General features: G+C 52.4%; 1 protein-coding gene across 2 annotated transcripts; it reads left to right on the top strand.

Annotated features, from left to right (window-relative positions):
* Positions 1-135: 135 nt before the first annotated feature.
* mapk6 (mitogen-activated protein kinase 6) lies at positions 136-24,791 on the top strand. 2 transcript variants are annotated; one of them, XM_064987288.1, is made up of 7 exons: positions 136-609; positions 2,133-2,450; positions 16,730-16,874; positions 19,615-19,779; positions 20,471-20,666; positions 20,943-21,066; positions 21,149-24,791. In XM_064987288.1, exons 1-7 carry the CDS (start codon positions 373-375, stop codon positions 22,325-22,327), a joined length of 2,364 nt encoding a protein of 787 aa, XP_064843360.1. In that variant the 5' UTR covers positions 136-372; the 3' UTR covers positions 22,328-24,791. The 2 variants fall into 2 exon arrangements, with proteins under 2 accessions (XP_064843360.1, XP_064843354.1); XM_064987282.1 differs by having other exon boundaries at positions 20,940-21,066.
* Positions 24,792-25,218: the final 427 nt, after the last annotated feature.

Here is a 25,218-nt window from a genome sequence, read left to right as displayed (position 1 = left end):
TGTGAGGGTTAGACAGGGGGAAACAGTAGTCTTCTGTGAGGGTTAGACAGGGGGAAACAGTAGTCTTCTGTGAGGGTTAGACAGGGGGAAACAGTAGTCTTCTGTGAGGGTTAGACAGGGGAAACAGTAGGGGAAACAGGGGGAAACAGTAGTCTTCTGTGAGGGTTAGACAGGGGGAAACAGTAGTCTTCTGTGAGGGTTAGACAGGGGGAAACAGTAGTCTTCTGTGAGGGTTATACCATCCAAATTTCTATTTTCACAATGTTACACACCAGGCAAGACCTCCTATAGCTTATTACCAGTCAGTTTGTCCATTTTGTATTGAACAACCCCCAAAGTCAATCGAAACTTAGTCAAAACACCAAATCCAAGATGGCGGAGAAGTTTGAGTCTCTGATGAACATCCACGGGTTTGACCTGGGCCCACGTTACATGGACCTGAAGCCTCTGGGCTACGGAGGGAACGGCCTGGTGTTCTCAGCCATCGACACGGACTGCGACAAACGAGTGGCGGTGAAGAAGATCATTCTGACGGATCCTCAGAGCGTCAAACACGCCCTGAGAGAGATCAAGATCATCAGGAGGCTGGACCACGACAACACCGTCAAGGTAACGGCAGGAAATGCAGTAACGAACTGTACAATACTTTTTTTTATTGGCCATTCGTATGGAAATGTATTTTGTCAGGACAGCAGTGGAATGGGTCAGCTCCTAACACTGCAGACAGTGGAATGGGTCAGCTCCTCACACTGCAGACAGTGGAATGGGTCAGCTCCTAACACTGCAGACAGTGGAATGGGTCAGCTCCTCACACTGCAGACAGTGGAATGGGTCAGCTCCTAACACTGCAGACAGTGGACAGTGGACAGTGGAATGGGTCAGCTCCTCACACTGCAGACAGTGGAATGGGTCAGCTCCTCACACTGCAGACAGTGGAATGGGTCAGCTCCTCACACTGCAGACAGTGGAATGGGTCAGCTCCTCACACTGCAGACAGTGGAATGGGTCAGCTCCTCACACTGCAGACAGTGGAATGGGTCAGCTCCTCACACTGCAGACAGTGGAATGGGTCAGCTCCTCACACTGCAGACAGTGGAATGGGTCAGCTCCTCACACTGCAGACAGTGGAATGGGTCAGCTCCTCACACTGCAGACAGTGGAATGGGTCAGCTCCTAACACTGCAGACAGTGGAATGGGTCAGCTCCTCACACTGCAGACAGTGGAATGGGTCAGCTCCTAACACTGCAGACAGTGGAATGGGTCAGCTCCTCACACTGCAGACAGTGGAATGGGTCAGCTCCTAACACTGCAGACAGTGGAATGGGTCAGCAGTGGAATGGGTCAGCTCACACTGCAGACAGTGGAATGGGTCAGCTCCTCACACTGCAGACAGTGGAATGGGTCAGCTCCTCACACTGCAGACAGTGGAATGGGTCAGCTCCTCACACTGCAGACAGTGGAATGGGTCAGCTCCTCACACTGCAGACAGTGGAATGGGTCAGCTCCTCACACTGCAGACAGTGGAATGGGTCAGCTCCTAACACTGCAGACAGTGGAATGGGTCAGCTCCTCACACTGCAGACAGTGGAATGGGTCAGCTCCTCACACTGCAGACAGTGGAATGGGTCAGCTCCTCACACTGCAGACAGTGGAATGGGTCAGCTCCTCACACTGCAGACAGTGGAATGGGTCAGCTCCTCACACTGCAGACAGTGGAATGGGTCAGCTCCTCACACTGGAGACAGTGGAATGGGTCAGCTCCTCACACTGCAGACAGTGGAATGGGTCAGCTCCTAACACTGGAGACAGTGGAATGGGTCAGCTCCTAACACTGCAGACAGTGGAATGGGTCAGCTCCTAACACTGCAGACAGTGGAATGGGTCAGCTCCTAACACTGGAGACAGTGGAATGGGTCAGCTCCTCACACTGCAACATCAAACTCTGCAGTCATATGACTTGGCCTGAGTCAAACAATACAAGTCACTTCCAATTGCTGGACTACCTCCCACTAGTTAGTGCTAAACAGGCAGGATGGAAGCAACACTGCACACAGTCAAGAACACACAGACAACATGCAGGTGTGTCTGCTCGTATGAGTTGATGTTAACATGAACACCTTCCCTCTGCCAGGTATTTGAGACCCTTGGGCCCAGCGGTCGTCACCTAACAGAGGACATAGTCTCTCTGACAGAGGTGAACTCTGTGTACATCGTCCAGGAGTACATGGAGACAGACCTGTGTCAGCTCCTGGAGAGGGGTCTGCTCTCTGAGGACCACGCCAGACTCTTCATGTACCAGTTGCTGAGAGGCCTCAAGTACATCCACTCTGCCAACGTACTGCACAGAGACCTGAAGCCTGCCAACTTGTTCGTCAACACAGAGGACCTGGTGCTGAAGATAGGAGACTTTGGACTGGCCCGGATCATGGATCCTCACTACTCACACAAGGTAAGAGGCTAAAACAGAGACTAGTTAAACTAACAGTCATTACTGTCTGTAATAATAACCATGTGATACCTGCCTAGCGTTCTGGCTTTATTGCCCAAAAAAACAACTGGGCTAATCCCTCGGGTGACGCTATCAGCCTACCACACTGCACCGCAGGACGTTCAATAGGAGGTATGGTAGTTCCTGATGTCGCGCCTCCGTTTCCCTTCCCAGGGGAAATGCTTCCGCTGAGATAAGGGCCCTGGGAACCAATATTTCCGTTGAGGGTTGGGAGGCCACATCCACATCCTGCCCCGGGGTTGACCAGGCTGTGTGGTTGTTGACCAGGCTGTGTGGTTGTTGACCAGGCTGTGTGGTTGTTGACCAGGCTGTGTGGTTGTTGACCAGGCTGTGTGGTTGTTGACCAGGCTGTGTGGTTGTTGACCAGGCTGTGTGGTTGTTGACCAGGCTGTGTGGTGTTGACCAGGCTGTGTGGTTTGACCAGGCTGTGTGGTTGTTGACCAGGCTGTGTGGTTGTTGACCAGGCTGTGTGGTTGTTGACCAGGCTGTGTGGTTGTTGACCAGGCTGTGTGGTTGTTGACCAGGCTGTGTGGTTGTTGTCCAGGCTGTGTGGTTGTTGACCAGGCTGTGTGGTTGTTGACCAGGCTGTGTGGTTGTTGACCAGGCTGTGTGGTTGTTGACCAGGCTGTGTGGTTGTTGACCAGGCTGTGTGGTGTTGGTGTGGTTGTTGACCAGGCTGTGTGGTTGTTGACCAGGCTGACCAGGCTGTGTGGTTGTTGACCAGGCTGTGTGGTTGTTGACCAGGCTGTGTGGTTGTTGACCAGGCTGTGTGGTTGTTGACCAGGCTGTGTGGTTGTTGACCAGGCTGTGTGGTTGTTGACCAGGCTGTGTGGTTGTTGACCAGGCTGTGTGGTTGTTGACCAGGCTGTGTGGTTGTTGACCAGGCTGTGTGGTTGTTGTCCAGGCTGTGTGTGTGGTTGTTGACCAGGCTGTGTGGTTGTTGACCAGGCTGTGTGGTTGTTGACCAGGCTGTGTGGTTGTTGACCAGGCTGTGTGGTTGTTGACCAGGCTGTGTGGTTGTTGACCAGGCTGTGTGGTTGTTGACCAGGCTGTGTGGTTGTTGACCCAGGCTGTGTGGTTGTTGACCAGGCTGTGTGGTTGTTGACCAGGCTGTGTGGTTGTTGACCAGGCTGTGTGGTTGTTGACCAGGCTGTGTGGTTGTTGACCAGGCTGTGTGGTTGTTGACCAGGCTGTGTGGTTGTTGACCAGGCTGTGTGGTTGTTGACCAGGCTGTGTGGTTGTTGACCAGGCTGTGTGTTGTGTGGTGTTGTCCGGGCTGTGTGTTGTGGGTGTTGACCAGGCTGTGTGTTGTGTTGTTGACCAGGCTGTGTGGGTGTTGACCAGGCTGTGTGGTGTGTCCAGGCTGTGTGTTGTCCAGGCTGTGTGTTGTTGACCAGGCTGTGGTGGTGTTGACCAGGCTGTGTGTTGACCAGGCTGTGTGGGTGTTGACCAGGCTGTGTGTGTGGTGTTGACCAGGCTGTGTGTGTGGGTGTTGACCAGGCTGTGTGGGTGTTGACCAGGCTGTGTGGGTGTTGACCAGGCTGTGTGGTTGTTGACCAGGCTGTGTGGGTGTTGTGTGTGGGTGTTGACCAGGCTGTGTGTGGGTGTTGACCAGGCTGTGTGGTTGTTGTGACCAGGCTGTGTGGGTGTTGACCAGGCTGTGTGGTGGGTGTTGACCAGGCTGTGTGGTGTTGTCCAGGCTGTGTGGTGTGGGTGTTACCAGGGTTGTTGTGTGGTGTTGACCAGGCTGTGTGGTGTGGGTGTTGACCAGGTGTGGGTGTTGACCAGGCTGTGTGGTGTTGACCAGGCTGTGGGTGTTGACCAGGCTGTGTGGGTGTTGACCAGGCTGTGTGTTGCTGGGTGTTGTTGTCCAGGCTGTGTGGGTGTTGCAGGCTGTGGGGTGTTGACCAGGCTGTGGGTGTTGACCAGGCTGTGTGGGTGTTGACCAGGCTGTGGGTGTTGACCCAGGCTGTGTGTGGTGTTGACCAGGGGTGGTTGTTGTCCAGGCTGTGGGGTGTTGACCAGGCTGTGGGGTGTTGACCAGGCTGTGTGGGTGTTGACCAGGCTGTGTGTTGTGGGTGTTGACCAGGCTGTGTGGTGTGGACCAGGCTGCGTGGGTGTTGACCAGGCTGTGTGGGTGTTGGGTGTTGACCAGGCTGTTGTGGGTGTTGACCAGGCTGTGTGGGTGTTGTCCAGGCTGTGTGGGTGTTGTCCAGGCTGTGTGTTGTGGGTGTTGGGTGTTGTGGGTGTTGACCAGGCTGGGTGGCTGTGGGTGTTGACCAGGCTGTGTTGTTGACCAGGCTGTGGGGTGTTGACCAGGCTGTGTGGGTGTTGACCAGGCTGTGTGTGTGTGGGTGTTGGCCAGGCTGTGGGGTGTTGACCAGGCTGTGTGGGTGTTGACCAGGCTGTGTGTTGTGGGTGTTGACCAGGCTGTGTGTTGTGGGTGTTGACCAGGCTGTGTGTTGTGGGTGTTGACCAGGCTGTGTGTTGTGGGTGTTGACCAGGCTGTGTGTTGTGGGTGTTGACCAGGCTGTTGACCAGGCTGTGGGTGTTGACCAGGCTGTGTGGGTGTTGACCAGGCTGCGTGGGTGTTGACCAGGCTGCGTGGGTGTTGACCAGGCTGCGTGGGTGTTGACCAGGCTGTGGGGTGTTGACCAGGCTGGGGGTGTTGACCAGGCTGTGTGGGTGTTGACCAGGCTGTGTGGGTGTTGACCAGGCTGTGTGGGTGTTGTCCAGGCTGTGTGGTGTGGGGTGTTGACCAGGCTGTGTGGTGTTGACCAGGCTGTGGGGTGTTGACCAGGCTGCGGGGTGTTGACCAGGCTGCGCGGGTGTTGACCAGGCTGTGGGGTGTTGACCAGGCTGTGGGGTGTTGACCAGGCTGGGGGGTGTTGGCCAGGCTGGGGGGTGTTGACCAGGCTGTGTGGGTGTTGACCAGGCTGTGTGGGTGTTGTCCAGGCTGTGTGTGTTGACCGGGCTGTGTGGGTGTTGACCGGGCTGTGTGTTGTGGGTGTTGACCGGGCTGTGTGTTGTGGGTGTTGACCAGGCTGTGTGGGTGTTGACCAGGCTGTGTGGGTGTTGACCAGGCTGTGTGGGTGTTGACCCAGGCTGTTGTGGGTGTTGTCCAGGCTGTGTTTGGGTGTTGACCAGGCTGCGTGTTGTGGGTGTTGACCAGGGTGTGGGTGTTGACCAGGCTGTGTGGGTGTTGACCAGGCTGTGTGGTGGTGGGTGTTGACCAGGCTGTGTTGTGGGTGTTGACCAGGCTGTTGTGGGTGTTGACCAGGCTGTGTGGGTGTTGACCAGGCTGCGTGGTGTTGACCAGGCTGTGTTGTGGGTGTTGTCCAGGGTGGTGGGTGTTGACCAGGCTGTGTGTTGTGGGTGTTGACCGGCTGTGTGGGTGTTGTCCAGGCTGTGGTGGGTGTTGACCAGGCTGTTGTGGGTGTTGACCGGGGCTGTGTGGTGTTGTGGGTGTTGACCAGGCTGTGTGGGTGTTGACCAGGCTGTGTGTTGTGGGTGTTGACCAGGCTGTTGGGGTGTTGACCAGGCTGTGTGGTGGGTGTTGACCAGGCTGTGTTGTGGGTGTTGACCAGGGCTGGGGTGTTGGGTGTGGTGTTGACCAGGCTGTTGTGTGGGTGTTGACCAGGCTGTGGGTGTTGACCAGGCTGTGTTGTGTGGGTGTTGTCCAGGCTGTGGGGTGTGACCAGGCTGTGTGGGTGTTGACCAGGCTGTGGGTGTTGACCAGGCTGTGGGTGTTGACCAGGCTGTGTGTGTGGGTGTTGACCAGGGGCGGGTGTTGACCAGGCTGTGGGGTGTTGACCAGGCCAGGCTGTGGGGTGTTGACCAGGCTGTGGGGTGTTGACCAGGCTGTGTGGGTGTTGACCAGGCTGTGTGTGTGTGGGTGTTGTCCAGGCTTTGTGGTGTTGACCAGGCTGCTGTGGGTGTTGACCAGGTGTGGGTGTTGACCAGGTGGGGTGTTGACCAGGCTGTGTGGGTGTTGACCAGGCTGTGGGTGTTGACCAGGGCTGTCCAGGCTGTGTGGGTGTTGACCAGGCTGTGTGTGTGGGTGTTGTCCAGGCTGTGTGGTGTTGTCCAGGCTGTGTGTTGTGTGGGTGTTGACCAGGCTGCGGGGTGTTGACCAGGCTGTGGGGTGTTGACCAGGCTGTGGGGTGTTGACCAGGCTGGTGGGTGTTGACCAGGCTGGGGTGTTGACCAGGCTGTGTGGGTGCGGGGTGTTGACCAGGCTGTGGGGTGTTGACCAGGCTGGCTGTGGGGTGTTGCCAGGCTGTGTGTTGGTGGGTGTTGGCCAGGCTGCTGTGGGGTGTTGACCAGGCTGTGGGGGTTGACCAGGCTGCGCGGGTGTTGGCCAGGCTGCGGGGTGTTGACCAGGCTGCGCGGGTGTTGTCCAGGCTGCGGGTGTTGGCCAGGCTGTGGGTGTTGTCCAGGGTGTTGGACCAGGCTGACCAGGCTGTGTGGGTGTTGGCCAGGGCTGCTGGGGTGTTGGCCAGGCTGCGGGGTGTTGGCCAGGCTGACCAGGCTGTGGGGTGTTGACCAGGCTGTGGGGTGTTGACCAGGCTGTGGGTGTTGACCAGGCTGTGGGGTGTTGGCCAGGCTGGGGTGTGTTGGCCAGGTGGGGTGTTGGCCAGGCTGGGGTGTTGGCCAGGCTGCGCGGGTGTTGGCCAGGCTGTGGGGTGTTGACCAGGCTGTGGGGTGTTGACCAGGCTGTGGGGTGTTGGCCAGGCTGGGGGGTGTTGACCAGGCTGGGTGTGACCAGGTTGACCAGGCTGTGGGGGTGACCAGGCTGTGGGGTGTTGGCCAGGCTGTGGGGTGTTGGCCAGGCTGTTGACCAGGGGGTGTTGGCCAGGCTGGGGGGTGTTGGCCAGGCTGTGGGGTGTTGACCAGGCTGTGGGGTGTTGACCAGGCTGTGGGGTGTTGACCAGGCTGTGGGGTGTTGACCAGGCTGGGGTGTGACCAGGCTGTGGGGTGGACCAGGCTGTGGGGTGTTGACCAGGCTGTGGGGTGTTGACCAGGCTGTGGGGTGTTGGCCAGGCCAGGCTGTGGGGTGTTGGCCAGGCTGGGGGGTGTTGGCCAGGCTGGGGGGTGTTGGCCAGGCTGGGGGGTGTTGACCAGGCTGGGGGTGTTGACCAGGCTGGGGGGTGTTGACCAGGCTGGGGGGTGTTGACCAGGCTGTGGGGTGGACCAGGCTGTGGGGTGTTGACCAGGCTGTGGGGTGTTGACCAGGCTGGGGGGTGTTGACCAGGCTGGGGGGTGTTGACCAGGCTGGGGGGTGTTGTCCAGGCTGGGGGTGTTGACCAGGCTGGGGGGTGTTGTAGATTGAATGCCTGACTGGTGCACAAAGCTCAGAGATGAGGAGATGAGGCTGTTATCTCTGGCTCTGGGAGAATGTAGGTTGAGGTGGCTCTTTCCCCAGTCGTACACTGCTCTTTAGACAGGACTCCGAGGGGAGAGCAGGAGTCACAGAAGAATGAAGAAAGGGTTGAGCAGAGAGCTGAGGAGTGGAGTAGTCACCATGCAGCTACAGGTGTCTTAGATTAGTCATCACCGGGGCCCGTCTGGTGTGGGACTCGGCCCTCTCTCTCTGGCACAGCACAGGATTCACTCGGGACTTTTACAGTTAGCTAGGCCTCACACGTTCTCACACACACTGCTCAGCCCCGAGTCTTTTACAGCTAGGCCACAGCTTCACACACACACACACACGCAGCCCAAAAGCAGCTGGTTTTAGTGGCTCATATCGCAGATCAAGTGTTGACTCGCTACTCTCCAATGACACATCGCTGAGAACACTCTCTCCTTGAATAGTAATCGTGCTGGGGACACGGCAGGAAACTGGCATTTCTGTGTGTGTGTGTGTGTGTGTGTGTGTGTGTGTGCGCTACAGGTGCCTGTTTGAAGTTCGAGAGATTTTCTCACGATCTTCAGTCTCTAGCCAGACACCCCCTCCACATTCCCTCCTCTTCCTCCCTCTCCTAGCCCCTGTAGCAGCTCTGTTCTGCTGTGTGTTTTCCCTATCTAAGCAGGTTTTGTTTTGATGAGGTGGAGGCAAGGGAACGGCCTATTGAAAAGACCCTCTGCTGATGTCAACTCTTTTTGTATTTCCGTGGACTGCAGAAGCTCAAGTGTGTGTGTGTGTGTGTGGACACGCTTCTCTCTGCAGAGGATCACAGCAATTTGGTGTCGCATTCCATGTACCATCCAGAGAGCCTGGACACACACACAGCCTGAGTGGATGGGTGGGGGGGCAACCACTTGACTCCCGTGCCCCTGCTTGCCCAAGCTGCCCTCTGTTGGGGTAGCTGGCTGGCCCTGCCTCTCTGCATGCTATTTGTACAGCTCACTCTGTCTAAATAAAGAACCAGCCCATTTGCAGCAACTAACCTTGGTCTCTGTCGGGACACTGGCAAGAACTTGCACACGTCTCAATGTATAGATATTCTATAGTGTCTATATAGATGCTATATTTGAGCAATATGGCCCGAGAGGGTGTGGTGTATGGCACGACGTAATGCCTGGATACAGCCCTCGGCCGTGGTATATTGGTCATATACCACAAACCCCCGAGGTGCCTTATTGCTGTTAGAACCTGGTTACTAATGCAATTAGGGCAGTACAAATGTATGTTCTGATATAACACGGCTGTTAGCCAATCAGCATGCAGTTTATATTTGTATATATCTTCAGCAAGACCTACTCCATGTCCTGTGTTGTACATGACCAGAGATGGGCCCTGATTGGCTTAATATGGCCAGAGATGGGCCCTGATTGGCTTAATATGGCCAGAGATGGGCCCTGATTGGCTTAATATGGCCAGAGATGGGCCCTGATTGGCTTAATATGGCCAGAGATGGGCCCTGATTGGCTTAATATGGCCAGAGATGGGCCCTGATTGGCTTAATATGGCCGGAGATGGGCCCTGATTGGCTTAATATGAGCAGAGATGGGCCCTGGTTGGCTTAATATGAGCAGAGATGGGCCCTGGTTGGCTTAATATGGCCAGAGATGGGCCCTGGTTGGCTTAATATGGCCAGAGATGGGCCCTGCTTGGCTTAATATGGCCAGAGATGAGCCCTGATTGGCTTAATATGGCCAGAGATGAGCCCTGATTGGCTTAATATGGCCAGAGATGGGCCCTGGTTGGCTTAATATGGCCACCATTTGTATATGATTGGGTTTAGGTGATTGGGTTCTTATGGAGATTACATTGTCTGTTTCTCAGACTTCCTTTAGGCTCTATTGAAGTTCTCCGAATTTGTCCCATCCCCCCACCCTTAGAAATATTCTGAACTCTGCTAGAGGATTGAGTGGTTCTGTATGTTGAGTGGTGTGTGAGAGCCTGTTGTGTGCAGAGTTTCTCAGAGCCTCCTCAGCCTGCTTCTGTGGGACCCGCAGCAGTCAAACACCCAGTGGCCCACCACCAAGAATGTCTGGAATTCACGTGCAGGCAGGAATCAAGCATCTTGTGCATTTCCTTCCTTCCCTCCCTCCCTCCCTCCCTCCCTCCCTCCCTCCCCCTCCCTCCCTCCCTCCCTCCCTCCCTCCCTCCCAGCCAGTCAGTCAATCATTCCTTTGTCCTGCCTATTGTGGGAGCCTTTCTCCAAGACTAGAGCTGCTCTCAAGCTGCTAGCATAGCATAATCATGTCTTGAGGTTAAGCAGGGAACGTGGCTGAGCTGTTACAACCAGTGTTAGTTTAGCATTTAGCTTAGCGTGCCCTTGGGCTGACCAGCTAGACGCATGGGTTCGGCAAAAGCATTGCATTTGCGTCCGTTAGCTTAGCATTAGCAATAGCATCCCTTTTTCGGCTTGGCACAGAGAGCATGGCATGGACTCGGCCGGGACCAGAGTTAGCTAGCTTAGCAGTTAGCTTAGCTTAAGTGTGCCCTTCAGTGAAGCAGGGCAAGGGTTATGGCTGTGTAGACTAGCATTAGCTGAGTGATATGACATCTGCTCAGTGAGGCAACTTGACCTCCTATTTTACAAGATGTAATCCAACCCTGATGATTTCTTAATGCAAAATGGCCTTGACATACATACTGAGGGTTTGTTTATCGGAATATAAAACGTTTTATTGAACCCAGTTTTCTTCTAGGAAGTTAGATAAAATGAAGGGCTGACGGGCTTTTACATGTGAGCAACAAGTGGTTTAAGGGGTGTTTTTTTTTTTTACCAAGTAAGTTAGTCATTTTCCGAACAAGTTGTTTTCATCTAAAACCCTGAAAAGACGTCGGTGTGAATGAGATGTATGTCCCCTAAAACCTCCCCTGTGTGTCATTATGATGAAGCAGCAGACTGTTAGGTTTGCAGATGGTAGCTGCTCTTGATGTGCAGGTGTACATTTCCTGGAATGTTATAAGGAGAGAGGAGGGGGGCTGAGACATGGGGAGGGGGCTGAGACATGGGGAGGGGGGGAAGATGGGGGGGGGGGCTGAGACATGGGGGGGGGGGCTGAGACATGGGGGGGGGGCTGAGACATGGGGAGGGGGCTGAGACATGGGGGGGGGGCTGAGACATGGGGAGGGGGCTGAGACAGGGAGAGGGGGCTGAGACAGGGGGAGGGGGCTGAGACAGGGAGAGGGGGCTGAGACAGGGAGAGGGGGCTGAGACAGGGGGAGGAAGGGGAAATGGGGGGCTGAGACAGGGGGAAGATAGGGGGGGGGGCTGAGACAGGGGGAGGAAGGGAAAAATGTGTGGGGGGCTGAGACAGGGGGGAGGAAGGGAAAGATGGGGGGGAGAGAACGTCATTCCACCACCACACATGCTTCCTGCTGTAGCTCGGATCACTCCACCACAGTCCTCCTCCCATGACACACATACTCACGTTGACCCAATTACCCAGCTATAGCAACACACACACACACACACACACACAGCGCTCCTCTTGGCTCGCCGCTTCCACTCCAAGGTTCACAAGGCTTTTAAAATGGCAGGGAAAAAATGACTTGAGTCGTGTGTATTCACCTTTTATAAGCAGAGCAACAGCTCTAAAAGAAACCATTCTACATGCCTAACACACATCTCCTGGGGATTAAAGCTGTGTGTGTATATATAAAGCCAGTCAGTGTGTGTGTATAGCTAGCTTCATGTGGTTCTCTGAGGAAATCTAGCCACTAATCCTCTGTCACCAGGTTCTCTGAGACAACCCTATAGTACTCTACAACTGCTGCCTTCCTCTCCTTCCTCTTATTTTCCTCCTCCCTTCCTCTACACTCCCTCTTCATCCTCCCTCTCTTCCCTTCCTCTCCCCACTCCCCCCTTCCTTCCACTGAGGTGTTAGCCACCCATCTGAGACAGAAACATATGATCTATTTTTTTTTTCTTCTAAACCACATTGCACAAATGAAGCTAAAGTATAAATGTAAACTATTCTACACAGAAAAAGGCTTTACATAGAGAACCATAGCATGCATGGCTGTTCTTCCTGTCATGAATGGAAGACCCACTAGTCTGGCAGTGAGAACAGCACAGCGCTCAGTGAGTGGAAACAGGTTTTCTCTCTGTCACACACTGGGCTAGATAACACTGACTGTTGCAAACCTGTGGCTTTGGTCTGGTCTGGAGAAATGATGTGTGTGTGTGTGTGTGTGTGTGTGTGTGTGTGACGTGTAAGAATTCTCCTGAAATGAGTTAGACAAGTAGTTAGAATGTTCACTTGTTGTAATCTGCCGTGGATTCTCAGAACCTCTTTCATTCTAGACTTCTTATGCAACATTACAGGCAGTCTACCATGCTGGTTGTTGCCAAATCTCTGACTACAGTCGTCTTGACTGCTGGGAACTGCTTGGAGTTTCCTCATTTGTGATAGTGTATTGACTGATTTCATGACATTCTGCTGGCTGGTTGGCTGGCAGACTGTTCTGGCTGGCTGGTTTTCTGACTGCTCCTTCAGTTGCTTAAAAGCTGCTGATGCAAGAGCGACATCTACCCATTTCTAAATATACCCACCCAGCCAACCGGGCCCTGGTGTTGCTTAGAATATCCAACCAGGTTTTGCTGAGTAGATCATTTCTCCTGTCTCTACATCTAGATCATTATGTCATTCAACCTAGATCATTTCTCCTGTCTCTACATCTAGATCATTCTGTCATTCAACCTAGATCATTTCCAGTTGGTCCACATGTCTCTTGGCCCGCTAGCTGAGCCTTGTTGTCCCTTGGTTGGCTAGCTGAGCCTTGTTGTCCCTTGGTTGGCTAGCTGAGCCTTGTTGTCCCTTGGTCCGCTAGCTGAGCCTTGTTGTCCCTTGGTCCGCTAGCTGAGCCTTGTTGTCCCTTGGTCCGCTAGCTGAGCCTTGTTGTCCCTTGGTCCGCTAGCTGAGCCTTGTTGTCCCTTGGCCCGCTAGCTGAGCCTTGTTGTCCCTTGGCCCGCTAGCTGAGCCTTGTTGTCCCTTGGCCCGCTAGCTGAGCCTTGTTGTCCCTTGGCCCGCTAGCTGAGCCTTGTTGTCCCTTGGCCCGCTAGCTGAGCCTTGTTGTCCCTTGGCCCGCTAGCTGAGCCTTGTTGGCCCGCTAGCTGAGCCTTGTTGGCCCGCTAGCTGAGCCTTGTTGGCCCGCTAGCTGAGCCTTGTTGGCCCGCTAGCTGAGCCTTGTTGGCCCGCTAGCCTTGTTGGCCCGCTAGCTGAGCCTTGTTATGAGCTGAAGACATTAGACTGCTTAGTATGGGACTATCCTACCTGAGCTAATTCATTGATTTATTGGTATGTCCATAATAAAGGAGGCCATGGTTACAGACTGGTGTTCATTACATTTAGAAGGTCAGCACAACCTGTGTGCTTGTCAAAATTGTATAATGATATTCTGACTGACACACAGGGTGTTTGTGAGTGAGCCTTTCTAGCGACAGAGACCGAAACAGCCAGCTCACCACTCTGACGTAGCAGGGAACCAAACAGAAGCAAATGGAACACAACGGGGAGGGGCCTACCTGAATTTGTCCAATAGAAACTTGTTTTCGTTGCAAAAATGTTTTCCATTTGGATTAAATGGTTTCAGTTGTGAAATGTTTTTGACTAATGATTTCTCCCCAGGTCAGAGGGTGTTGTTTTACCACTGTAATACACACACACACACACACACACACACACACACACACACACACACACACACACACACACACACACACACACACACACACACAGCATGGGACCTTGTGGGGATCTAGAATTGATTTCCATTCAAAATCCTATTTTCCCTAACGGCTAACCCATAAGCTTAAAATAGCCTTTGTCCTTGTGGGTGTGATCTTGTTTTACTGTCCTTGTGGGGACTTTTGAGGATGGAAGAACAAGACGGGGCACTGGTTTGGTGGGTGCCTTTTGTGTTGCAGGGCCTGAGGGCAGACTGTCAGGCAGCGTATTGTTGCTGACTCTACTGTCCCGGAAGTACAGATTGGTGTGTGTGAGGCAGGGGGATTATCCTGCTTTCTGTGGCTGCTGACTGGGCCTGTGTATGTCTCCTCGCTCTTTCTCTCACTTTTTGTGCGGCAAAGGGGCGAGAGGCTGTAGGGGCGAGAGGCTGTAGGGGGCGAGAGGCTGTAGGGGGCCAGAGGCTGTAGGGGCCAGAGGCTGTAGGGGGCCAGAGGCTGTAGGGGGCGAGAGGCTGTAGGGGGCCAGAGGCTGTAGGGGCCAGAGGCTGTAGGGGGCCAGAGGCTGTAGGGGCCAGAGGCTGTAGGGGCCAGAGGCTGTAGGGGCCAGAGGCTGTAGGTAGGGGGCCAGAGGCTGTAGGGGGCCAGAGGGCCAGAGGTGGGCCAGAGGCTGTGGAGCCAGAGGGGTGGGTGGGTGGGATTGAGCTCTGGGACAAATGTACGTGTATCTCCTATCGTCACTGAGGATACTGCAGGCAGGTCTAATGTGACAGGGCCCGAGCAGAGCTCTAGTAGCTTTGATCTACCAGGTTGGGTGACTGGCTGCTGGGTGACTGGCCGCTGGGTGACACAAACAAACAGGGACGGCGGCCTATTCCCTTTACAGACACTACACTACCACTACAATACAGACGGAGCTGTAGGGCTTTACAGTGCACTACTGTTGACCAGGGTCCATGTAGGGAATAGGGAGCTGTAGGGCTTTACAGTGCACTACTGTTGACCAGGGTCCATGTAGGGAATAGGGAGCTGTAGGGCTTTACAGTGCACTACTGTTGACCAGGGTCCATGTAGGGAATAGGGAGCTGTAGGGCTTTACAGTGCACTACTGTTGACCAGGGTCCTTGTAGGGAATAGGGAGCTGTAGGGCTTTACAGCGCACTACTGTTGACCAGGGTCCTGTAGGGCTTTACAGTGCACTACTGTTGACCAGGGTCCATGTAGGGAATAGGGAGCGGTAGGGCTTTACAGCGCACTACTGTTGACCAGGGTCCTTGTAGGGAATAGGGAGCTGTAGGGCTTTACAGCGCACTACTGTTGACCAGGGTCCATGTAGGGAATAGGGAGCGGTAGGGCTTTACAGTGCACTACTGTTGACCAGGGTCCATGTAGGGAATAGGGAGCTGTAGGGCTTTACAGTGCACTACTGTTGACCAGGGGCCATGTAGGGAATAGGGAGCGGTAGGGCTTTACAGTGCACTACTGTTGACCAGGGTCCATGTAGGGAATAGGGAGCTGTAGGGCTTTACAGCGCACTACTGTTGACCAGGGTCCATGTAGGGAATAGGGAGCGGTAGGGCTTTACAGTGCACTACTGTTGACCAGGGTCCATTATAGGGAGCTGTCGGGGAAGCTTCCAGAAGCAGATTGTTCTGTTGATACAGCTTTGATGAGTCTCTGCTTCTCAACCGTTAAGAGGTCATTAGCTGAATGTAGTTAACAGGATCAATGGTGCTTTTGAAGTCAATACAGACCTGGAGAGAGAAACACACACACACACACACACACACACACACACACACACACACTGCAGTACAGTAGGATGACATCTGTTTCATTCATAGAATTAAACTAGTAACCTATGGGTCTGTGGTTTAGGTGTATCTCATAAGAGCTGATAAACCAGTTTCAGTCACATTCTGTTTATTCATTCTGAACACACACAGAGCGAGAAAGAAGGGTTGAGTCATTCTGAACAGGGAGAGGGGTTGAGTCATTCTGGAGAGAGGGGTTAAGTCATTCTGAACAGGGAGAGGGGTTGAGTCATACTGGAGAGAGGGTTAAGTCATTCTGAACAGGGAGAGGGGTTGAGTCATTCTGAACAGGGAGAGGGGTTGAGTCATTCTGGACAGGGAGAGGGGTTGAGTCATTCTGGACAGGGAGAGGGGTTGAGTCATTCTGGACAGGGAGAGGGGTTGAGTCATTCTGAACAGGGAGAGGGGTTGAGTCATTCTGAACAGGGAGAGGGGTTGAGTCATTCTGGACAGGGAGAGGGGTTGAGTCATTCTGGACAGGGAGAGGGGTTGAGTCATTCTGGACAGGGAGAGGGGTTGAGTCATTCTGGACAGGGAGAGGGGTTGAGTCATTCTGAACAGGGAGAGGGGTTGAGTCATTCTGAACAGGGAGAGGGGTTGAGTCATTCTGAACAGGGAGAGGGGTTGAGTCATTCTGAACAGGGAGAGGGGTTGAGTCATTCTGAACTGTCAACAGGGAGAGGGGTTGAGTCATTCTGAACAGGGAGAGGGGTTGAGTCATTCTGAACAGGGAGAGGGGTTGAGTCATTCTGAACAGGGAGAGGAGTTGAGTCATTCTGAACAGGGAGAGGGGTTGAGTCATTCTGAACAGGGAGAGGGGTTGAGTCCTACTGAACAGGGAGAGGGGTTGAGTCCTACTGAACAGGGAGAGGGGTTGAGTCATTCTGAACAGGGAGAGGGGTTGAGTCATTCTGAACAGGGAGAGGGGTTGAGTCATTCTGGACAGGGAGAGGGGACTCACACGGGTGACCGGTGAGGCAGGTTGAGTCATACTGAACAGGGAGAGGGGTTGAGTCATTCTGAACAGGAGAGACTGACATGGGTAGTCATTCTGAACAGGGAGAGGGGTTGAGTCATACTGAACAGGGAGAGGGGTTGAGTCCTACTGAACAGGGAGAGGGGTTGAGTCATTCTGAACAGGGAGAGGGGTTGAGTCATTCTGAACAGGGAGAGGGGTTGAGTCATTCTGGAGAGAGAGGGAGTGGTCCTGTGAATGCAGCTTTATCAGGCTCTTGCTCCCGTTCAACTCTTTAGTGTGCACGTCTCACTAAAGAAGTGTTAACTCACCCTCCCCTCTTCCCTCTGCCTCCTCCTCCAGGGTCATCTTTCTGAGGGCTTGGTGACTAAATGGTACCGGTCTCCTCGCCTGCTGCTCTCTCCTAACAACTACACCAAGGCCATTGACATGTGGGCTGCCGGATGCATCTTCACCGAGATGCTCACCGGGAAAACGCTCTTCGCAGGTCAGTCAAGCCCAGACTCACACGGGTGACCGGTGAGGCAGGTTCACTGTGCCACTGAACTACGGGGCGGAAATGTAGGCCACAGGCTCCATGGCACGTGGGTTCTGGCAGAGCTCACTCTCTCTGACTGACATGGTGTAACTGATATGGGCAGACAGTTTTAAGAGGTGCCACGGGGGGGTTTGGATATGGAGCTGCTTGTCTATATCAGTGTTAACTCTGGGGGGTAACCTTGAAAGTTAGCTTGCTAAACTGAGGTAACCTGGAGAGTTGGTTAGCTAAACTGAGGTAACCTGGAGAGTTGGTTAGCTAAACTGAGGTAACCTGGAGAGTTGGCTAGCTAAACTGAGGTAACCTGGGGAGTTGGTTAGCTAAACTGAGGTAACCTGGAGAGTTGGCTAGCTAAACTGAGGTAACCTGAAAAGGAGCTTAGCTAAACTGAGGTAACCTGGAGGTTAGCTAAACTGAGGTAACCTGGAGAGTTGGCTAGCTAAACTGAGGTAACCTGGGAGTTGGCTAGCTAAACTGAGGTAACCTGGAAGTTGTCTAGCTAAACTGAGGTAACCTGGAGAGTTGGCTAGCTAAACTGAGGTAACCTGAGTTGGAGCTAAACTGAGGTAACCTAGCTAGGTAACCTGGGGAGTTGGTAACCTGGTAAGAGTTGGCTAGCTAAACTGAGGTAACCTGGAGAGTTGGCTAAACTAGCTAAACTGAGGTAACCTGGTAACCTGGGGAGTTGGTTAGCTAAACTGAGGTAACCTGGGAGTTGGTTAGCTAAACTGAGGTAACCTGGGGAGTTGGCTAGCTAAACTGATGTAACCTGGGGAGTTGGTTAGCTAAACTGAGGTAACCTGGGGAGTTGGCTAGCTAAACTGAGGTAACCTGGGGAGTTGGCTAGCTAAACTGAGGTAACCTGGAGAGTTGGTTAGCTAAACCGAGGTAACCTGGGGAGTTGGCTAGCTAAACTGAGGTAACCTGGAGAGTTGGCTAGCTAAACTGAGGTAACCTGGGGAGTTGGCTAGCTAAACTGAGGTAACCTGGGGAGTTGGTTAGCTAAACTGAGGTAACCTGGGAGTTGGAGTTGGTAACCTAGCTAAACTGAGGTAACCTGGAGAGTTGGCTAGCTAAACTGAGGTAACCTGGAGTTGGCTAGTTGGTAACCTAGTTGGCTAAACTGAGGTAACCTGGAGAGTTGGCTAGCTAAACTGAGGTAACCTAACCTAAACTGAGGTAACCTGGAGTTGGCTAGCTAAACTGAGGTAACCTGGAGAGTTGGTTAGCTAAACTGAGGTAACCTGGGGAGTTGGTTAGCTAAACTGAGGTAACCTGGAGAGTTGGCTAGCTAAACTGAGGTAACCTGGAGAGTTGGCTAGCTAAACTGAGGTAACCTGGGGAGTTGGCTAGCTAAACTGAGGTAACCTGGGGAGTTGGTTAGCTAAACTGAGGTAACCTGGGGAGTTGGTTAGCTAAACTGAGGTAACCTGGAGAGTTGGCTAGCTAAACTGAGGTAACCTGGAGAGTTGGTTAGCTAAACTGAGGTAACCTGGAGAGTTGGTAACCTAGCTAAAACTGAGGTAACCTGGGGAGTTGGCTAGCTAAACTGAGGTAACCTGGGAGTTGGCTAGCTAAAACCTGGGGAGTTGGCTAGCTAAACTGAGGTAACCTGGGGAGTTGGCTAGCTAAACTGAGGTAACCTGGAGAGTTGGCTAGCTAAACTGAGGTAACCTGGAGAGTTGGCTAGCTAAACTGAGGTAACCTGGGGAGTTGGCTAGCTAAACTGAGGTAACCTGGAGAGTTGGCTAGCTAAACTGAGGTAACCTGGGGAGTTGGTTAGCTAAACTGAGGTAACCTGGAGAGTTGGCTAGCTAAACTGACTGAATCTTATGCTTAGTGATGTTAGATTTGCGTCAATTTGAATCTGGTATCAGGATAAATATGACAGTCACCGATTGTATATTATGTATTTTTTTATTAGCTAAGCAATAAGTGGTAAATGTAATTTTCGTATATACGGGCTCTCTGTCCCACCTCGCAGGGCAAAACAGAGAACTAACAAGATGTATGTAAACAGTATTCTTATACTGTGATAGGCCAACAGACGGGTTGGGACAATGTCTATCACAGTAGAGACTGGGTGTGGTTTAGACTCACCCAGCCTATCGTTGATTGTTGTCGTACGCGCTGGTACCAGCCCCGGGCGCTCCAGTTGATAGATGTAACTTGCTGTGAAGAATATCTATGCGCTAATGCTCGATACCGTTATCTCGCACCTGGCTCCTGTTATCTAACAAAAGGCAGCTTGTTCTCGCGACACCCCCCTCTGAATGTGCCCCCCCCCAACTCATCGAACAGTTCCTGTCTTCATGCTACTCTGCATTTTTCCATCATGAGAAAGGCCCATGGCCCTGAAACTGTTAACAATGTTTCAAGTCAGCTATGTTGCATAACACATACATACATCCACACAAGCCCACAGCAGATAATATTCAATCACATATATGGTAACGGCTATAATGTAAAACACAGGATCCAACAGTGACCAGACAGAGAAGCATCAGGTCCTGTTTTTAGAGTCTTTGGCATCACTCACTCGACCGAGGTTCGAACCCCCCTTCAACCTTTCAATCTCAGGATGGACACTAACCACAAGGCCACTGAGTTGGTGGTCTGACAGTTGGGTGTAAACGAACCCTGTGTCCTCCTGTGTTTTTAACCCTGTGTTGAACCGGTGTTCTTGCAGGAGCCCATGAACTGGAGCAGATGCAGCTGATCCTGGAGTCCATCCCTGTGCTGAGAGAAGAGGACAGGCAGGAGTTACACAGTGTTATCCCCGTCTTCATACACAGTGACATGTCCCAGCCGCACAACCCACTGGCCAAGCTACTGCCCGACGTCAGCCCACAGGGTGAGTCTAGACTCGCACTCGTATAGACACATACACAGTGACATGTCCCAGCCGCACAACCCACTGGCCAAGCTACTGCCTGACGTCAGCCCACAGGGTGAGTCTAGACTCGCACTCGTATAGACACATACACAGTGACATGTCCCAGCCACACAACCCACTGGCCAAGCTACTGCCCGACGTCAGCCCACAGGGTGAGTCTAGACTCGCACTCGTATAGACACATACACAGTGACATGTCCCAGCCGCACAACCCACTGGCCAAGCTACTGCCCGACGTCAGCCCACAGGGTGAGTCTAGACTCGCACTCGTATAGACACATACACAGTGACATGTCCCAGCCACACAACCCACTGGCCAAGCTACTGGCCGACGTCAGCCCACAGGGTGAGTCTAGACTCGCACTCGTATAGACACATACACAGTGACATGTCCCAGCCGCACAACCCACTGGCCAACCCACTGGCCAAGCTACTGGCCAAGCTACTGCCCCACGTCAGCCCACAGGGTGAGTCTAGACACACAGTCACACTCGTGACGTACACACACACACACCCGCACTGGACAAACTGATGCCTGACATACCACCAGGTGAACACACACAACCTAACACACTCCTATTCTATACCATATTGTAAAGCACTGTACATGCCACACTGTACCATGGTAAATGCTCCTCTTCCCTTCCAGCCCTGGATTTCCTGCAACAGATCCTGACCTTTAACCCCATGGACCGTCTGACAGCAGAAGAAGCCCTAGCCCACCCCTACATGTCTGACTACTCCTTCCCCCTGGACGAACCCGTCTCGCTGCACCCCTTCCACATAGAGGATGAGGTGGATGATATCGTACTGATGGACCAGGGTCACAGCCACACCTGGGACAGGTACATGTAGTCTGCATACGCACACTGGGTTCCATAGCTAGTTAGTTATAGGAGAGGGTTTCTTTTACTGTGGAGGTCAGACTCAGGGGTTTGTGCTTTGGGTTGTCTTAACCCTTTTACCTCCCTCCCTCCCTCCCTCCCTCCCTCCCTCCCTCCCTCCCTCCCTCCCTCCCTCCCTCCCTCCCCCTCCCTCCCTCCCTCCCTCCCCTCCCTCCCTCCCTCCCTCCCTCCCTCCCTCCCTCCCTCCCTCCCTCCCTCCCTCCCTCCCTCCAGCAGGTACCGTGACAGTCAGCTTTCAGAAGGGGACTGGCACCTCCACACCCACAGCACTCTGGACACTGACGAGGTACAGGTGGACCCTCGGGCTCTGTCTGACCAAACTGACGAGGAGGAGGTTCAGGTACGGAGAGAAACACACACACACACACACACTCACACTCTCCAAGTCACCACCCTAACCCCTGCCCCTCCTACCCCTCCAGGTGGACCCTCGTAAGTATGCAGACGGAGACCGGGAGTTCCTGGACGATCCCTCCTACGGCTACTCCTCCCTCTTCACTCCCGAACGCTCGTGGCCCGACCCCGATGACGAACACTTCGACCTTCACCACGAGAACAAGTACTGTGACCTGGAGTGTTCCCACACCTGTAACTACAAGGTGGTGTCTCCGTCCTACCTGGATAACCTGATCTGGAGGGACAGCGAGGTCAACCACTACTACGAGCCCAAGCTCATTATAGATCTGTCCAACTGGAAGGAGCAGCAGAGTAAAGAGAAACAGGCTCAGGCTGCAGGCAGAGACAAGGAGCACAAGGCCCAGAAGAGCAAGTGTGAGAAGAATGGCCTGGTGAAGGCTCAGATGGTTCTACAGGTAGAGAAGGGCCCGGTGGAAAAGGACTCCCAGCAAGAGAAGAACCAGACCCAGACTACTCAACAGAATCAAGGCTTTGACTTTGACTCCTTCATCGCCGGCACCATCAAACTGAGCCTGCGAACTGAGCCCAGCGACGTGGGACTCCTGGGAGACGTGGGCCTCCTGAGCGAGGTGGGAGTGGGCCTCCTGAGTGAGGTGGGCCTCCTGAACGAGCTCAACTCGTCTGTGTCCCAGCTGGAGGCTCCGCGGTCAGGCTCCATGTCCAAAACCATCAGCCAGGAGAAGGAGGAGAAGTGCCTGGTGAACTTTGCTCAGGTCAGCATCACCGTGGGGACCGCTGGGTCTGGGGCGCGTCCCGCACACCCCTGGGAGAGCTTCGGAGGAGGGGAGAGGGTGGAGGAGCGGAGAGGGGGGTGTCTGATGGACGGGGCGGGGCGCTGGGACGTCGGGAAAGAGGAGCAGCTCCAGAAGGACAGCTGCTACACCAGCTACCTGGACAGACTGTTCAGCAGGAAGGACGAGGGCAGCGGGGAGAGTGCTGCTAGCGCCGCCGACACCCCGGAACCTGAGCCCTCGGATGTGGGAGGGGAGAGGGAACGGGACCTGGCGAGGAGCGGAGAAATCATGTTTAACATGCAGCTGGACTCTCTGGCGCTGCCGGGATTCGATGCTACGACCGACGTGCCGCTCAAATCCATCCAGGCCTCCCTCGCTCCCTCCACGGTCAAATGCTCGCCTCAAATCGCCCACACAACCTACAGCAGCTTCTTCAAGCATCTGAATTAAAAAAAAAAAAAACATAAATGATACCATGTTCCTCACAGTGCAAGATCTCTAGGCTGGTTCTGTTCTGTTGTCCTTGTATTTAATTTCATTATGGTAGTAATGTTATTTTACTTGAATCATTTCATACCAGATCGTATGGCTCTTTTTTTTTTTTTTTTTTTTTTTAATATAAACTTTTATTTGTATTTTTTTTTATTTTTTAGTTGTTGTAGGAGTTAAAGGTAAAATAGACTGGGTTGAGAAGTTGCTAGCAGATCAAACATCAGAGTTATTACCTCTGGGGTCACTGACCCTACCTGAGTTGATCTCCACAATTTTCCCTCAGCATCCACCAACTGGCAGCATTTACACTGCACACTGAGTACTGTAGACTAAAAGGAGAGGAGAGAAGGAATGGGGAAGAGAGAAGAAAGGTGAAGAATTGGATAGGGGGAGATATATGGAGGGATATGAGAAGTGGTGCGATGCCATGCAGAACAGCCCTGTTGATCCTGCAGCCTTCCCCCTGAGCTCATCACTGATCTAAGACCTGTGGCTGAATAAGTGAAAGGAAGGTTTGCACCCTATCACTTAAACCAATCAGACACTCTCAGATCAGTCATGTGGTCAACACAGGAAGAGGTGTATAGAAATCATTGTATCTGTGCCATTCTGGTGTCTGTGACAGCATGGCCAGTGCCATTGAGGCTATCTCCATTTTAAAGTAGTATATTTTCTTCTTCTTTTGATGTTTGAAGAGTGTAACGCTAATATTGGTGACTTTACCGCCACCTGCAGTCTTCGAGTCTTGAAACCAAATCGTGTTATTCATTTATTGTGGCCACTAAATGGCGGTCATATAGCTTAAAGCCATTTACAAACTAGGCAAACCAATTTGAAGACGACAATGCTCTGCTGATCGCTCCCAACCCATAGGAATCCCCACCCAGTTCAATACTTTAAAATGGTGGAAGCCCTCAATGGAAATGTCCATGCAAAAACAGGTTATTTCCAAGTAATGATCTCTACATCTCCATGGGAGGAAGGATAAATATCTTAACAGAGCCAATGTGAGAAGATGGAGGGCATTGTGAACTAAAGAGAGAGGTGTATTGTGGGAGACGTAGTCATACTGACATCACAATCGCTGTAGGTCTTTTCACTAGGGAGGGGGGGACAGGCTTTTCTTTAAAAAAAAAAGAGGTTTTATTTGAAAATGTACTTTAATTATTTTTACCAAGTGTTTAATTTATTTCTGTATAATTTCCCAAAGGAGGCTTCCTGAAACCCCCCCATTTCATACTGTAGTTTTTTTGACACATGATGCCAGCAGCGAACCATTACTCCTGGACCTTTTGTGAATGTGTTATCTACCTCAAGGTAACAGCAGCGAGAGACATTCGAAGCCGCACTAGTGCTTTACACACACACACACACACACACACACACACACACACACACACACACACTACACATACACACACACACACACACACACACTACCATACACACACACACACACACACTACCATACACACACACACACACACTACCATACACACACACACACACACACACACACACACACACACACACACACACACACACACACACTACACACACATACACACACACACACACACACACTACCATACACACACACACACACACACACACTACCATACACACACACACACACACATACACACACACACACTACCACACACACACACACACTACCACACACACACATACACACACACACTACCATACACACACACACACACACACACACACACACACACACACACACACACACACTACCATACACACACCACTCTCTCACTACCATCCTCATACACATTGCATTGACATAGTGACCTTCTCTTCTGTTTTGACAGTCGTGTTTCCATTATTTATTTCTAGCAGATATTTATTTGAACGTGACAACGTGTTATTTCAATGTAACTGTTCTGGACACCGAGGCGTTGGACGAGAGGGACAGGGGGAGTGAGATGGAAGGACATCCCATTTTTCATTGTGTCACTATGGTGACTCATTAGTTATGGTAGGTTGCAAGTTGATAATTCATTAATCTGTCTAAGTTATAGAAGCTTTCCATCTTCAATCATTTGTCATTTTTATTTATAGGTGCATTCTGTTTTTGTTGTTTTGGGGGGGGGGATGCTTCATGAGAAGCACCTAAGTCTTACTTTTTTCCAAATCTAAATGTAAATTGTTAAAATCGTGTGCATGGAAGAAACAGGAGGTACATTAAAACGAAGTTAAGGGTGTACATCATTACATTTAATTGTGTTTTTATTACATATTTAAGTTTCCAAGCATGATACGATTAAGTTCTGAAGGTGTAGCATGTTCAACATGAGGACATTAGTTTTTGCCTTAAAGCTGCCTCTCCATTTTGTAATAATCGGTTCCCCTGTTCTATGAAATATCTCATTTAATAAACATGACCAGCAAACAATTGGGCTGTCTTTTTCTTTCTTCTTTGTTTTAGAAAGGATTTGAAACCATTTGTTTCAAAGACAACTGTTGAAAAAGCGCTATGGACAAACACATCTTCATGCATCCTGTCCTGTCTCCCTTCTCTCTCTCTCTCTCTCCTGTCTCTCTCTCTCCTCCCTCTCCTGTCTCCTCTGTCTCTCTCTCTCCTCCCTCTCCTGTCTCCTCTGTCTCTCTCTCTCCTCCCTCTCCTGTCTCCTCTGTCTCTCTCTCTCCTCCCTCTCCTGTCTCCTCTCTGTCTCTCTCCTCCCTCTCTCTCCTCCCTCTCCTGTCTCCCTTCTCTCTCTCCTCCCTCTCCTGTCTCCCTTCTCTCTCTCCTGTCTCCCTCTCTCTCTCTCCTCCCTCTCCTGTCTCCCTTCTCTCTCTCTCCCTCTCCTGTCTCCCTTCTC

Source organism: Oncorhynchus masou, chromosome 2 (assembly GCF_036934945.1).
Source record: "Oncorhynchus masou masou isolate Uvic2021 chromosome 2, UVic_Omas_1.1, whole genome shotgun sequence".
Lineage (NCBI taxonomy): Eukaryota > Metazoa > Chordata > Actinopteri > Salmoniformes > Salmonidae > Oncorhynchus > Oncorhynchus masou.
The sequence above is the reverse complement of the archived record's forward strand: the minus strand, read 5'-3'. Positions and strand labels throughout refer to the sequence as shown.

Bases quoted from the DNA above. Each gene is read 5' to 3' on its own strand.
- mapk6 (XM_064987282.1), top strand. From the start codon at position 373: ATGGCGGAGAAGTTTGAGTCTCTGATGAACATCCACGGGTTTGACCTG. The intron at 610-2,132 runs GTAACGGCAGGA...TCCCTCTGCCAG, and splicing joins ACCACGACAACACCGTCAAG to GTATTTGAGACCCTTGGGCC. The intron at 19,780-20,470 runs GTGAGTCTAGAC...CTTCCCTTCCAG, and splicing joins GCCCGACGTCAGCCCACAGG to CCCTGGATTTCCTGCAACAG.